Here is a 16,188-nt window from a genome sequence, read left to right on the forward strand (position 1 = left end):
CCAGGTCCAATCAAAGAAAAGCTTGTTAAAACTGTAGAGGCCACATTAATGATAATATCTTAATGAAACTTAAGTCAGAATATTAATCTTGAAGATCTTAAGATCAAGATTAAATCTGGGTCAGGTGGGTAAAAAACTAGGTCAACATGTCAAATCAAAGGAAAAGCTTGTTAACATCATAGAGCCACATTTATGACTATATCTTCATGAAAATTTGTCAGAATGTAAACTTTGATCATCTTGAGTTCGAGTTTGAATCTGGGTCATGTGGGGTCAAAAACTAGGTCACCAGGTCAAATCAAAGGAAAAGCTAGTTAACACTCCAGCTGCCACAATTATGATCGTATCTTAATGAAACTTGGTCAGAATGTTAATCTTGATAATCTTTAGGTCGAGATTATATCTGGGTCAGGTGGGGTCAAAAACTAGGTCACCAAGTTAAATCAAAGGAAAAGTTTGTTAACACCATAGAGGCCACTTTTAAGAATGTATTTTCATGAAACTTAGTCAGAATGTGAACGTTGATGATCTATAGGTCAGGTACTAATCCGGGTCATGTGGGGTCTAAAACTAGGTCACCATGTCAGATGGGGTCAAAAACTAGGTCACTAGGTGAAATCAAAGGAAAAGCTGGTAAACACTCTAGAGGCCACATTTCTGACTGTATCTTCATGAAACTAAGTCAGAATGTTAATCTTGTTGAGCTTTATGTCAAGTTTGAATCTGGGTCATGTGAGGTCAAAAACAAGGTCACCGGGTCATTTTAAAGGAAAAGCTTCTTAACACTGTAGAGGCCACATTTTTGACTGTTTCTTCATAAAACTTTGTCAGAATGTTAATCATGATGATCATAAGGTCCAGTTTGAATCTTGGTCATGTATAGTCAAAAACTAGGTCACCAGGTCAAATCAAAGGAAAAGCCAGTTAACACTGTAGAGGCCACATTTATGATGATATCTCATTGAAACATGGTCAGAATGTTAATCTTGAGGATCTTTAGGTCAAGATTAAATCTGGGTCAGGTGGGATCAAAAACTAGATCACCAAGTCAATATCAAAGGAAAAGCTTTTTAACACCATAGAGGCCACATTTATGACTATATCTTTATGAAACTTAGTCGGAATGTGAGTGTTGATCATCTTAAGGTCAGGTACTAATCCGGGTCATGCGGGGTCTCAAACTAGGTCACCAGGTCAATTCAAAGGAAAAGCTAGTTAACACTGAAGAGGCCACAATTCTGATCATATATTAATGAAACTTGGTCAGAATGTTAAACATGATGATCTATATGTCACATGCAAATCTGGGGTAATTGGGGTAAAAAACGGGCACTATGTGAAATCAAAGGAAAAGCTTGTTAATACTTTAGAGGCCACATTAATTACTATATTATCTTCATGAAACTTAGAATGTTAATTTCGTTGATCTTTAGGTCAAGTTCGAATCTGTGTCATGTGGGGTCAAAAACTAGGTCACTAGGTGAAATCAAGGGAAAAGCTTATTAACACTCTAGAGGCCACATTTATGACTATATCTTAATGAAACTTGGTCAGAATGTTAATCTTGATGATCTTTAGGTCAGTAGGTCAGGTGAGCCATACAGGGCCTTCACGGCCCTCTTGTTCATATAGTAGAGCTATTGTTGTCACCTTTTGGTCATCATTAGTGTTTGTGTTGACGTTAGCGTCACAAGTTTTTTCTCTAAAACTGCTAGGCCTGATGCTTTAAAACTTCATCCATGTATTAGAATCATGAGATGACGTTACAGGACAAGTTACATAGCTCTAGCTTTTATTTTGTCAAAATAATGTCCCTGCTTAACTTAGCGGGTGTTAAGTGCTGTGTGGCGGCCGTAAAAAGTCGCCCCGACTTCATCTGTGTTGTTATATTTTCTGGTCCTTCGGGATCATTGATTTCAACTCATTTAGATTTGAAGATTGAATATTGCTTAAGCCGGTGCTAGTGGGTGTGGGCAGTGTTGCATTTTCCATTACTGCTCATAAACAGACTCAATCAAACTGAGCCTGCAATTTTCACTGTTTGCCTTGTTCTCGGTGCTTCCGAGGGATCTACTTTCCAGATTATAGAATTTCAGGTTAAAGTTTGGCATGTAGCAGGTTTCTCATAAACTGCTAGGCCAAATGCTTTCAAACTTCACTCATGTCTTTGACCTCTTGTGGAAAATTACATAACTCTTAGCTAGCTTTCATTTTACCAAATATTTGCCCCTTTTTAACATAGAAAGTTTGAGGCAGTTTGGCATGTAAGCATATTTCTTGTGAATTACTTGACCAGATGTTTTCAGTTTCCCCACACTTCTTTGGCATCATGGGATGACTTCATAAACCTTGTTTCATAACTCGGGTTTACATTTTAGCTAAATTATACTGCTTTCCCAACTTTTTTTTGCTAAAACTTTTATATGTTAGCTAGTATTAAGTGGAAGGTCTTGAAATAGATAGGCCTGTCGTCAGCTCTTGTTGCATTTTACACAGATTCTTGGCAACATTAATAATGAAATGGTCACGTTCACAAAATACAAGTTTGTTTTTGTTTTACCTACAAAAATGAATTAATCTTTTTTATGTTTGATGGGAACACATTGCTTTTACTTGTACATAGGTTGTGTAATAGTGCAGATTACATTCCAAAATTGGCGAAGGAAATTTTAAATGGACGAGACAGAAAAGGTGCAAAGACATCACTTGAAGAAATGAAAGAAAAACTCCATGCTGTAAAGTCTTCTAAACTTGAACAGATAACTGAAGTTAGTAAAGAAAAAGAAGACCTCCTCATTGAAATTGGGAAATTGAAGGAGCGCATCATTGCCAGAATAGAAGAGATAGAACAAACTTCAGTCAAGCAGGTACAAGACAAGCACAAAGGAATTGTTGACAAAATAAAAACTGACATAGACGCTATAGATGCTAAGCTTAGAGCTATTGATGGTAATATTCGAAAGATTAATGAGTTCAAGGGAAATAATGAGGCTAAACTGTTTGTTGTCCTCAGTAAAGCTAATGAGGTAGAATCTGGCTGTTGTAAATATTTAGAAAATTATGGAGAGGCTGAGTATGGCAAAATCGCATTTGAGTTCAGTCAAGGTATTGAATTGGCAATCAGAAGTGTAGAATCATTTGGTTTCACAGGGGGTTGTGGTTTTGCTCAATCTTACATTGATTCTGCTGTTTCTGCAGCATCGCCGGTTGGTGAGTTTGTTGTCACAGATTGTGATTCATGCTCGATTATCGATTGTTGCGTTCTAGAAAACGGTCAGATCATCCTTGCTGACTTGAAAAATCAATGTCTCATACGGTTTAACAAGGAATATGACTTGTGCGACTCGCTTAGTATATCTTATCCCAAAAGCTTGTGCAGAATAAGCCTAAGTGAACTAGTTGTTTTAGATGACGATGCTGTTCATTTTATTCATGTTGGTAGGTCAATGATACCTACACATTCAGTTACAATAAATGTGAAAGAGAGCTTGTTTCCTACAATTACAGGGTATCAAATGACCATTCCCACACTGTCTCATATTGTATTCAGTGACGAGAAACTTTACATAGTAGCTTATAATAAGTACTACATGTACATCCAAAGAGAGAAGAGGTATCAGGATCAATACAGAGTAGTAGTACTGGAATATAACATAGATGGCTCTTTTGTTCGAAGTATCTTAACTGATCTCAAGCAAAATATAGAAAAAGTTAATGCTTTTTCAATGAGTTTAGATAGTTCTCAGATGTTCTTTGCCGTTGCTGAAAGGAGGATAATAACTCTAGATAGTAACGGTAAAATATTATCAGAGTTCTCTGAAAAAAGGTTGAAGAACGTTTCTTGTGTCATTTAAGGAGACAGAGGACATCTGTTTGTTTGTGATAACGGCTCTGGTACTATATTTCTGGTTGATAATAACAGTAAAACACTTGAAGAACTAAGGGGTACAATAGATGGGATAAGTTCTCCCTTATCAGTAACTTATATCCAAAAGCAAAAAAGGCTTATAGTTATTGGTAATACGAAAGTAATGAAAATATTTCAGTTGACCTAAAAATTTTAATTTTAGGTTAATTATTTAAAGGCCAGACAATGAAAGAGAAAATATTTGATCAGCACAAAGATCAAACTTGGTCTAGCTCATCAATATTTGAATTGTTGCACCCATGTTGTTTAAATGCTGAATTACTTCAGTTGTTTATAAAAATGATTAGCTCAAATGTCATTAAGTTTGTTTTTAGCTCACCTGTCACATAGTGACAAGGTGAGCATTTGTGATAACTTTCATCCGTCGTCTGTGCGTGCGTGCGTGCGTCCGTCCGTCAACAATTTCTTGTCTGCACGATAGTGGTTCATCTATGGTTTTATTAGCTCGACTATTCAAAGAATAGTAGAGCTATTGGACTCACCCATGCGTCGGCGTCCCGATTTGGTTAAGGTTTTGTATGTAAGCTGGTATCTCAGTAACCACTTGTGGGAATGGATTGAAACTTCACACACTTATTCACTGTGATAAACTGACCTACATTGCACAGGTTCCATAACTCTATTTTGCTTTTTTACAAAATTATGCCCCTTTTTCGACTTAGAAATTCTTGGTTAAGGTTTTGTATGTAAGCTGGTATCTCAGTAACCACTTGCGGGAATGGATTGAAACTTCACACACTTATTCACTGTGATAAACTGACCTACATTGCACAGGTTCCATAACTCTATTTTTCTTTTTTACAAAATTATGCCCCTTTTTCGACTTAGAAATTCTTGGTTAAGGTTTTGTATGTAAGCTGGTATCTCAGTAACCACTTGTGAGAATGGATTGAAACTTCACACACTTACTCACTGTGATAAACTGACCTACATTGCACAGGTTCCATAACTCTGTTATGCTTTTTTACAAAATTATGCCCCCTTTTCGACTTAGAAACTCTTGGTTAAGGTTTTGTATGTAAGCTGGTATCTCAGTAACCACTTGTTGGAATGGATTGAAACTTCACACACCTGTTCACTGTGATAAACTGACCTACATTGCACAGGTTCCATAACTCTATTTTGCTTTTTTACAAAATTATGCCCCTTTTTCGACTTAGAAATTCTTGGTTAAGGTTTTGTATGTAAGCTGGTATCTCAGTACCCAGTAATGGGAATGGATTGAATCTTCACACACTTGTTTACTGTCATGATCTGACATGCACTGTGTAGGTCCTATAACTCTACTTTGCATTTTTTTTCAAAATTATGCCCCTTTTTCGACTTAGCAGTTTTTGGTTAAGTTTTTGTATGTAAGCTGGTATTTCAGTATCCACTTATGGGAAAGGATTGAAACTTCACATACTTGTTCACTTTATGAGCTGATAAGCACTATGAAGGTTCCATAACCCTTTCTCCCATTTTTACAAAATTATGCCCCTTTTTCGACTTTTGTATTCATTCAATTGACAAGGCTGTTGAATAGTCGAGCGTTGCTGTCCTCTGACAGCTCTTGTTTTAACCAAACTTGCACACAACTTGTATGACCATAAGATCTTGGTTCCTTTCTTGAACTGGCCAGATTCCTTTATGGGTTCCAGAGTTATGGCCCCTGAAAGGGCCAAAATTAGCTATTTTGACCTTGTCTGCACAATAGCAGCTTTATTTATGATTTGATTTTTACCAAACTTGCATACAGCTTGTATCACCATAAGATCTTGGTTCCTTTCTTGAACTGGCCAGATTCCTTTATGGGTTCCAGAGTTATGGCCCCTGAAAGAGCCAGAATTAGCTATTTTGACCTTGTCTGCACAATAGCAGCTTCATTTATGATTTTATTTTAACCAAACTTGCACACGAGTTGTATCATTATAAGATCTTGGTTCCTTTCTTGAACTGGCCAGATTTCATTATGGCCCCAGAAAGGGCCAAAATTAGCTATTTTGACCTTGTCTGCACAATAGCAGCTTCATTTATGATTTGATTTTAACCAAACTTGCACACAACTTGTCTCACCACAAGATCTCAGTTCCTTTCTTGAACCGGTCAGATTCCATTATGGGTTCCAGAGTTATGGCCCCTGATAGGGCCAAAATTAGCTATTTTGATCTTGTCTGCACAATAGCAGCTTCATTTATGATTTGAATTTAATCAAACTTGCACAAAACTTGTGTCACCATAAGATACTGGTTCCTTTCTTGAACTGGCCAGATTTAATTATGGGCTCCAGAGTTATGGCCCCTTAAATGTCCAAAATTTGCTATTTGGGCTTTTGCAGCCATATAGAGACTTCATTTATGGTTTGATTTGATACAAACTTCCAAAATATCTTCAACAACAATAAATCTTCGATTCCATGACGAATCTGTCAGATCCAATCGTAGCTTCCAGAGTTAATTTTTGTCTGATAACCTCCCCTGATTGTAATGAAAATGGATTAATATCAGTAAGTACTTATAGGACTTATTTGAAATTTCATTATTGTCATTAGTTGGACTGAGACATTCAGGGTAGATAACTTGGACTGATTTTATGTCAAATTACCTCCCTTTATTTCAAATTTAAATGGGTATATCTCTGTTACTAATGAAGATACTGATCTGAAATTTCATTTATGTCAACAGATGGACTTGGACAATCAGTGAAGATACATATTGACTGAATTTATGACAAATTACCTCCCTTTATTTTTTATCTAAATGAATACACCTTAGCAGCTTCTAATGAGATTGGTTTGAAACATTACTTATGTCTTCCATGGTAAGAAATAGTCATATTAGATAACTGTTGATTAAACATTTATCGATATGAATACTTTACTAATATATTGTTGTATAGGCTTGTACTTTGTATCTTTTACATATATATACCAATGCATGATTACCTCCCCTGATTTTAATAAAAATGGACTTATCTCGGTAAATATTTATAGAACTCATTTGAAATTTCATTATTGTCTTTAGTTGGACTTAGGCAATCAGGGTAGATAGCTATGGACTGATTTTATTTCAAATTAAAATGGGTGTATCTCAGTAACCAATGAAGATACTGATTTGAAATGTCATTTGTGCCATCAGATGGACTCGGACATAACTTTTGACTGAATTTACCTCCCTTTATTTTATGTAAACGAATATATCTCAGCAGCATCTAATGAGATTGGTTTTAAATATTATTTAAGTCTTCCAGGGTAAGGAATAGTCATTTTAGTACAAAAACGCAGCATTTGAGCCTAGGACCCTCAAACTTGGTATGGAAATTGGCCCTGACTGGGTCAAAAGGGACTGTTACAAGAAAATGTTTATCCTGATGATATTTAATGTGTATGCCTGTGTGCTCTATGTCAAAACTTGATCATATCATTTTGAGCAATGGTACTCGGGTGAGCGATACAGGGCCATCATGGCCCTCTTGTCTACTTGTTTTGTTTTTCAGTCTAAGGGCTATTTTATCGACTGTGTATAAAGAAATATATTTTATTTTCAAAGGTTATCACATCCAGTTGTCACTGAAAATTTTAATACGATGAGGGAAAATGGAGGATATGAAACATATAGGATTGGCTACATTTTTTTCACAGGAGCTTTAATTTGTACATGTATTATCATTGTTGTTGTTCAGTACTTCCATCTGTTTTGTGTTTATTATATTATTAGGCTAGTTTCTGTATACATCAATGATGCTTTTGGAAAATCAGGTCAACCTAATCCTTCTTGTGTAAAATTTTGTAATAGAATAGAGGGATAAGGTTTACCTTGTTACTGATTTGCAGGTTCCAGCGTTGTATAGCTCATTATGCAAAGTTACCAGTGGTTAGTTTTAAGACTGTGCATAGAAACAGCAGTTTTATTACAGGATTCAACTAAGTGTTACAACTTTGAAAACTTCCTACAGTTCGAAATTATGCATTTGATTTGAAAGCAACAACTATTTAAATTTGTTATCACTTGGATTATAATGTACTGTAGAGGCTACTTGTTTCCTCTGATTGTCACAAGTTTTTCCAACATAGTATAACCCTTGGGACCAGATTTCTGGTTTGCAACTCAACCTAACCTTTTTCAGTTAAAGCAGACTTTTGTAAATATTTGTCATTAGCCAGGTGTTTGATGTTTTTACCTTTCACGGTTGTTTTTGTTTGTTTGTTATAACTATAATTTCTGTTGACTAATATAGTGTTAGTGATACCTATGTTTGAACTTTATGTATATATCAAATCTGTTATGCCCGAGAGGGCCCCAAAATTTCTATTCTATTCTTCTTATTCTCACTTAGTACCTTACATTTTAACAACAGAGTGATTGGAATACTTTTATTCAAGCCTCACTGTACCAGACAATGTACATTGTTAGACTCTTGATATTACTCTCATTTTTTATCCTGCCTGTAACACTCACGGGAGGAGATGATTGTGTACAGAGATATATAGAAATGTAGATCTGGACTTTAGAGGTCACTTTCCTTATGTATGTATACAGTGGATACTTAAATAAATCCCCATTGAAATTTTGAAATGATCTCACACAAATTCATTGCTAGGTCACTAGGTCAGTTTATAGGAAAACCTGGTTAACACTCCAGAGGCAACATTTTCTACCTCTGATCTTTATGAAACTTCGTCAGAATGTTTGTCTGTATCATATCGAAGACAAGTTTAACTGAGTTAACAGAAGTCAAAAACTAGGTCACTTGGTCAGATTATAGAAGAAACTCGTTAACACTCTATAGGACATCATTTCTTTTGACCTTCTATTTGCTGGACTCATTTGAAAACATTAGACGCAAGTTTTCATAATTGGCACCAACTAAAAAAACACAATTTTTAGAATATTTTTGCAAGTAGAAATGTTTCTACAATGTAGATTTTTATAAAACTTCTCACAAATATACATGTGGTTTGAAATAATGATGAGATAAAAGTTACAGGTCTGTGTTCATGTTTTTTATTTTAAATTATTTGGCTCTGATTATCAAGATTCACACCATAGTAGTACATGTTTATTTTAACACATTATTTTGAATAATTTGACATATCAAAGGTTTAAATATCATAATGGTGTTATTTTATCTTTAGATTTTTAATGAATTTACTCAAGAGTTGATATTATTAGCTCGACTTTTCAAAGAAAAAGTATAGCTATTACACTCGGCACTGGCATTGCTGTTGATGTTGGTTAAATTTTTTGATAAAGTCAAATATCTCTGTTACTGTCAAAGCTATTGGCTTGAAACTTAAAACGGTCATTTACTTTCCTCATCATCACCCATATCATTTGGCACAAGGGCCATAACTCTCACACCCATTTTTACTGGTACTTAGAATTTCGGGTTAAAGTTTTGATGCACTTTCACTCTGTCTCAGTTTTATACCTAAACTGATTTTATTAAAACTTTAAACAGTTGTTCCACATCATCGCAAACATTATATGACACAAGGTCCATTACTCTGGAACCTTTTTTTATGAATTATTCCCCCTTTTTAACTTAGAACTTCTGGTTTAAGTTTTTTGCACTTTCATTTTATCCCAGTTATTACTAAATGGATTTGACTTCAAACTTCAAATAGTTGTTCCCCTTTTTACTTAGAATGTAAGGTTAATATTGGGTGAATGTTCACTATATCTCTGTTATTACAGAAAGGATTTGATTCAGACTTAAAAATAGTTGTTTTACATTATCACTCACATTTAATGACACAAGGGCCATAATTCTGGCACCAATATTTTATAAATTATTCCCATTTTTTTTCTTAGAATTTCAGGTTAATGTTTTGGTGCACTTTCATTTAACTCAGTTATTACTAAATGGGTTTGATTAAAACATAGAATAGTTGTTCCCCATCATCACCATGCATAATTTGTTGACACAAAGGTCGTAACTCTGACACCAGTATTTCATGAATTATGCCCTCTAATTAGTTAGAATTTCATTGTATTTTTGATGCTTTTTCACCATATCTCTGTTGTTACTAAATGGATTTGGTTTAAACTTAAATAGTTGTTCCACATCATCACCTACATCATATGACACAAGGTCCACAGTGCTAACACCAATATGTTATTAGTTATGCCCTCTTGTACTTGGAATTTCAGGTTCAAGTTTTGGTGCACTTTTGGTCTTTCTCAGTTATTACCAAAATATTAAATTCAAACTTAAAATATAGTTATTCCATATTACTAGTCATATGATTTGACACATGATGCATTACTCTTACAGAAAGTTTCCATGAATTCCCGTTTAAAAGTATTAATATGTTTTGATACACTTTTTAGCTCACCTGTCACGGAGTGACAAGGTGAGCTTTTGTGATCGCTTTTCGTCCGGCGCCTGTCGTCCATAAACTTTTACGACATCTCCTCATAAACCACTAGGCCAATTTCATCCAAACTTCTCAGGAATGATCCTTGGGTGGCCCCCTTTCAAAAAAATTCAAAGAATTGAATTCCATGCAGAACTCTGGTTGCCATGGCAACCGAAAGGAAAAACTTTAAAAATCTTCTTGTCCAAAACCACAGGGCCTAGGGCTTTGATATTTGGTGTGTAGCATCATCTAGTAGTCCTCTTTCAAACTTTTTCAAATTATCCCCCTAGGGTCAAATATGGCCCCGCCCCGGGGGTCACATGGTTTATATAGACTTATATAGGGAAAACTTTGAAAATCTTCTTGTACAAAACCACATGGCCTAGGGCTTTGATATTTGGTATGTAGCATCATCTAGTGGTCCTCTACCAAAATTATTCAAATTATCCCCCTAGGGTCAAATATGGCCCCGCCCCGGGGGTCACATGGTTTATATAGACTTATATAGGGAAAACCTTGAAAATCTTCTTGTACAAAACCACATGGCCTAGGGCTTTGATATTTGGTATGAAGCATCATCTAGTGGTCCTCTTCCAAGATTATTCAAATTATCCCCCTAGGGTCAAATATGGCCCCGCCCGGGGGTCCCAAGTTTTACTTAGACTTATATAGGAAAAAAAGTTTAAAAATCTTCTTGTCTGAAACCACAACACTTAGACCTTTGATATTTGGTTTGTAGCATTGTCTTATGGTCCTCAACCAAAATTATTCAAATTGTACCCCTTGGGTGAAAAGAGGCTCTGCCCTGGGGGTCCCAAGTTTTATATAGACTTATATAGGAAAAAGCTTTAAAAACCTTCTTGTCTAAAACCATACGACCTAGGCTTTTGATATTTGGTATGATGCATTGTCTAGTAGTCTAGTAGTCCTCTACCAAAATTATTCAAATTATGCCCCTGGGGTTAAAAGGGGCCCCGCCCTGGGGTCACTTAGTTATTATGTGAGTTATATAGGAAAAATACTTAAAATTTCATCTGATCCTATTTCCAAAACTGTTTAATTATAATTACCTGATGACCCTAAGTAATATGATGTCACTTGACTGTGACCTTGACCTACTGACCTTTCTTGTTTTTTACGGTACAGTCTTGAAATTTTGATGACATGCACAGTTTTGCACACAAATCGTAAAACTGAATTTCATCGACCTTGAACGTGACCTACTGACTTTCTTAATATTTTATCATCAGTTTGACATTTGAAACATGTAGCTCATATTACTCAGGTGAGCGATCCAGGGTCATCATGACCCTTTTGTTATGTATCTTCATTATTACCTAATGTCAGTGACACAGACTTTAGCTGATATCAACAATATTAACAAAATTAAATCCAATATTTCCATCTACATGGAGTCTTTAAACACTACAGTAACAGCTCCATCTTCTTCAGATGTGTCTAATATCACTTTCCAGCATCAAAATAGTCGAGCGCACTGTCTCCTGTGACAGCTCTTGTTGTTGGTACTGAGAATGGCTACATTATATACACATGGACTGGAAGAGCAGCTGCACATCTGCTATTGTTAACACAGCACTGTGTATAGTCCTGATATGAGTTTTGTAAAAATTGTTGTAAAGTTATGGAGGTTATGTCTTGTGTCTTGTTTAATGCACAGAACATTATTAAGAATATCATGTCATACTGAAAAATAAACAGTGTTACTTCATTTTGCTCTGCTGTGAGAGCATGGTTACAAAGTTAAAAGATACCTTAGACATTAACAACTTTGATTTTGTGTACCTTCAAAACATATATATGTATAAATTGAAACTGATATTCCATATGTATCATGTTTTATATGAAATACTTCAATGCTATAATGTATACAATATATACATGTGTTTTATAATTATAATACACTAGCTGCTTTGACAGTATTGATGGAACACATTAGAATAATTGTTGACAAATATTATTTCATTATTCACCTTTTAATGAGTATAATTGTACACAGTTTCTTGACAAATTTTCAATACAGCTCGTCACTGCAATTTGAAATGTATGCAATAGACCAGAAATATATTATGGCACAAAAAGAAATGATCACCTAAAGTTCTATTTTATAAAATACCTTTTGTTCATCAACAATTTATATAAGCTACTACGGTGAAATGTAGTCAACTTTATTCTTAACACAATGTTTCTAAGAATTTTTCAAATGTACTATTTTCCTGTTCGTTGGGATAGCAATTTCATTTTCAAGCATTTGACTTTACAGTATCGTGCCCTTCTGGCATACAGAATTTTCAATTGATGACTTTTAATAGGCTGAAGAGAAATATCTGAACTGTTCAGTTCACTAACTGAATTAGTTTTACTTTCTGGAGAATAATGTTGTTAAATCTTTTACAATTACATTCAGTTTGGTATATATGTATGCTTGCTGTATGTATGTGAGTAGAATATGTAAATAGATTTAATAAAATATGATCAAACTAATACTTTTTGGTTCATAACGATCAACGTTATAATAGGGGGCCTCCGTGGCCGAGTGGTTAAAGTCGCTGACTTCAAATCACTTGCCCCTTATCGATGTGGGTTCGAGCCTCACTCGGGGCGTTGAATTCTTCATGTGAGGAAGCCATCCAGCTGGCTTACGGAAGGTCGGTGGTTCTACCCAGGTGCCCGCTCGTGATGATAATAATGCACGGAGAGGCACCCGGAGTCTTCCTCCACCATCAAAGCTGGAAAGTCGCCATATGACCTATCATTGTGTCGGTGCGATGTTAAACCCAACAAAACAAACATATAATGGAGTTCAACTTAAGGTACTTTTAAAAAAGATGGTGCTAGAAGGAGGGGTTGCAGGAGGGTGTGCATTCTATCCTTTCAAGGGATTTCCTATATATTTTGTTGTAATAATCAAAGCAGCAAAGATTTTCACAAAGTTTTTACTGTGTTCGATTTACAAAAATGAGTTATTTTTAAAGATGTTGTTATAGGAACAATGATATGTTCCAGTAACAACTGTACAAGAATTTTACGACTTAATCCATTTTATTCCATCTAATAATCTGTCTGCACTAAACATGAAGGAAGGATAGTCTTTGATATTGTAGTGATCTTTAAGAGGTTGAAAAAGTCTTTACCACCAAGCAGAATTCTTTTGAAGTTTTATGAAAAAAACACTTGTACAATAGGTAAGAAGACGAGAAGTCTTCGTCATAGAATAACTAGTAATTCTAGGAGCTTATTGTGTTAGTGTGACAAAAATCTATATTGGAAAAGCATGATGTACGTGTCTTTGGCATTAGTAATTTGTAAAATGACAATCACTTAAGAAGTATTATAGGTAGGGCTGTTATGAAATAGTTATGATACTGATACATTTCGCCTTTTAGGCAACGCAAGAGCTATTGCTTCATAACAAACTGATGATTTCTGATTAACGTTTAATTGGAGTTTCTTTGGAAACTAGGAAAAAAAGACTTAAACGGAATTCCTATAATTTTTTTATGCGCATCTTTCTGCGCAGCCGACACTTTCTATGGAAAACTGAAATGAAGTCAACATTTGTTGAAACATGTGACATACAACCTTAAAAATGAGGAATCTTGAATGAAATAACGTTTTGATAAGTTTTATCTGTAATCAAATGTTGATACTGGTTCATGTTGTATTGACAAGTATCATGCCGGCCAGGTATCTTGCCATTTTTATGGTTGTGTTTTCACATCGTATTTTAGTACAAAGACAGTGTTGTTCATATATTGTAAGACAATTTACTTAGTACTGATAAGACAGTATCACCTTTAAGATTATTTAGTATTCAATTATAGAAAGAATTAAGAATTTTTTAAACTTTTTTTTTACTTCTAGCAGATATACATGTAATCAATTTAGTTAGGTTCGCGCCATTTTTCGTCCGAACAGGTGTTGTATTCAAGCGGTCTTAACATAAAATTTAGCCTGGTGACCCATACATTGTTAGCCATTTTCATGCTCACAATACAATTATTCATACACAAGAAAAATAGGAAAAAATCTATGAAACAGTTTTTGTTCAAAATTTAAAAAAAATATTCTTCACTATTGGTATTTTTCATCGAAAAAAGTTCACAAAAGTGAATAGGAAACAAGATTTATTTTTCATTTGTACCCATTATTGTAAGGATATAGTATTACAAATACGACTATGATATCTTATAAATATATACCATTGAAGAAATATAGTGAACAGTTATGAGTCCCTGTTTTTACTTGCATTGTGGGCGGGGTTTCGTGGACGATATGTAGTATCACTGTGGGGAAATGGACACGGGATATAGCTTAATCCTTAACAGACAGACAAGTAAGGTGTACATTTACCTTTTAGCCATTTTTTAAATCTAAGAACAGTCATTGATAACATTGTAGAGATACCTGCACATGAATATTACTTGGATTGGTTACCACTATCTCCTCCCCCTCCACCTGCACAACCGTCTCACTCGTACTTTCTTGTGTTTCCTTGTTTCCACTTGATAGTGGGTAATGAATATTCACTCTTACAGTGACGGACAAACCCAAAATGTATAATATAACCACAGGAGTTCCACATTTAACCAGTAAGACCACAGAAGTCTGTCCTCAAGAAAATAAGACCCCTATATGCCCACTTTATATAAAATAAACACTTTATACAGCGCATAATAATTATCTGTGTTTTCAATTTTTTTTATTAACTCAATGTCTAAACTTTGGAATTGAAATATTGAAGAAACCTTTTTGAAGTTGCATAATTATACTTCTACATCTATATGGAGTCTTTCTTATTGGTAGTGTGATATAATGCAATTCTCATTCAGCCTTCTGATTAATAGATGAAATCTTAAATGTGTTGAATGAGTGTAAAGATGAAACAGTTACAGCATGTAAATTACCTGGAAATGGAAACGGTATGTCTTTCACTTCATGACTACAGTCAAACCTGTATTTAGGTTAAAAAGTGGCCACTTCTACTTATTGGTTGCTTAAAAAGTGAAAAAAACATAAGAACAGAGTCAGTGATTGATAAAGGTGAATGCATGTTTAATTTTGGTGACCACACACACGTGTTAAACCGTCTGTATACTGTAAACTTCTTTCAAATTATAAAACCAAAAGTAAATGCAAATGCTTTCTGTTAATTTGAAATCAACTAAGGACACCGGACATTTTGCTATTCAGATTGCCTATCTAATTAAGTAAAAACTAACCTAGCTGGGACTAGACTTCAAATTGCATAGTAAAGAATGTTAAAGACAATTTCTTGATTTATTCGACTAAATTTTACAAGTTTGTGATCACAAAAGATGACTTTGTAGACATTTCTCATTCTCATTTCTATTGAAATATGAACATTTGTCATTTTTACGTTTTAAACATCTTTCCCCCCAGTGACGCAACAAAATATTCCACATGCCTTTGTAAGTAATTATTATACACGTATGCTGCAAAAATGGTACTTGGTCACAGAGTGGAAAGTGTTAAAAATTGAAAAATAAACTACATACAGGGTGTCAGTAAATGAATATTACATAAAATATTTTGACACTTTATTATATAATATTGCATATGTTTCTTAAACTTTGCATATGTACAGCTTCATTCGTTTTTGTAAATACTTCAAGCATAGAAAACACTATTATAGATGAATAGCGGACATAGAAAGTCAAGCTTGAAAGCTGACTGATCCTGATAAGTAATTTTTATGCATTTTTTAATTAGGTCTGTTGCTCTTGACAATCTAAGTCCGTCGATTGAGTGTCATCAGGATTTAGACAACTATGTCTGTCGCAAGTCATGAACCAAGCAAGTGGCTTAGACAGATATAACTAGATGTATGTGTCTTCAACCTAAATATGACAAAGAGATATAGATGAATTTCTATGGGAAT

At 34.7% G+C, this 16,188-nt stretch overlaps 1 protein-coding gene across 2 annotated transcripts in view; it reads left to right on the forward strand.

The window, feature by feature from the left end:
- Nucleotides 1–4,097, forward strand: part of LOC123554016 (uncharacterized) — a 28,471-nt gene extending 24,374 nt beyond the window's left edge. For both annotated transcript variants that reach the window (XM_045343831.2, XM_045343832.2), the window contains exon 3: nucleotides 2,624–4,097. In XM_045343831.2, the coding sequence (XP_045199766.2) occupies nucleotides 2,624–3,854 (1,231 nt within the window). In that variant the 3' untranslated portion in view covers nucleotides 3,855–4,097. The remainder of the gene's footprint in view (nucleotides 1–2,623) is intronic.
- Nucleotides 4,098–16,188: the final 12,091 nt, after the last annotated feature.

The sequence above is a fragment of the Mercenaria mercenaria genome, chromosome 7, assembly GCF_021730395.1.
Source record: "Mercenaria mercenaria strain notata chromosome 7, MADL_Memer_1, whole genome shotgun sequence".
In the NCBI taxonomy this organism is placed as follows: Eukaryota; Metazoa; Mollusca; class Bivalvia; order Venerida; family Veneridae; genus Mercenaria; species Mercenaria mercenaria.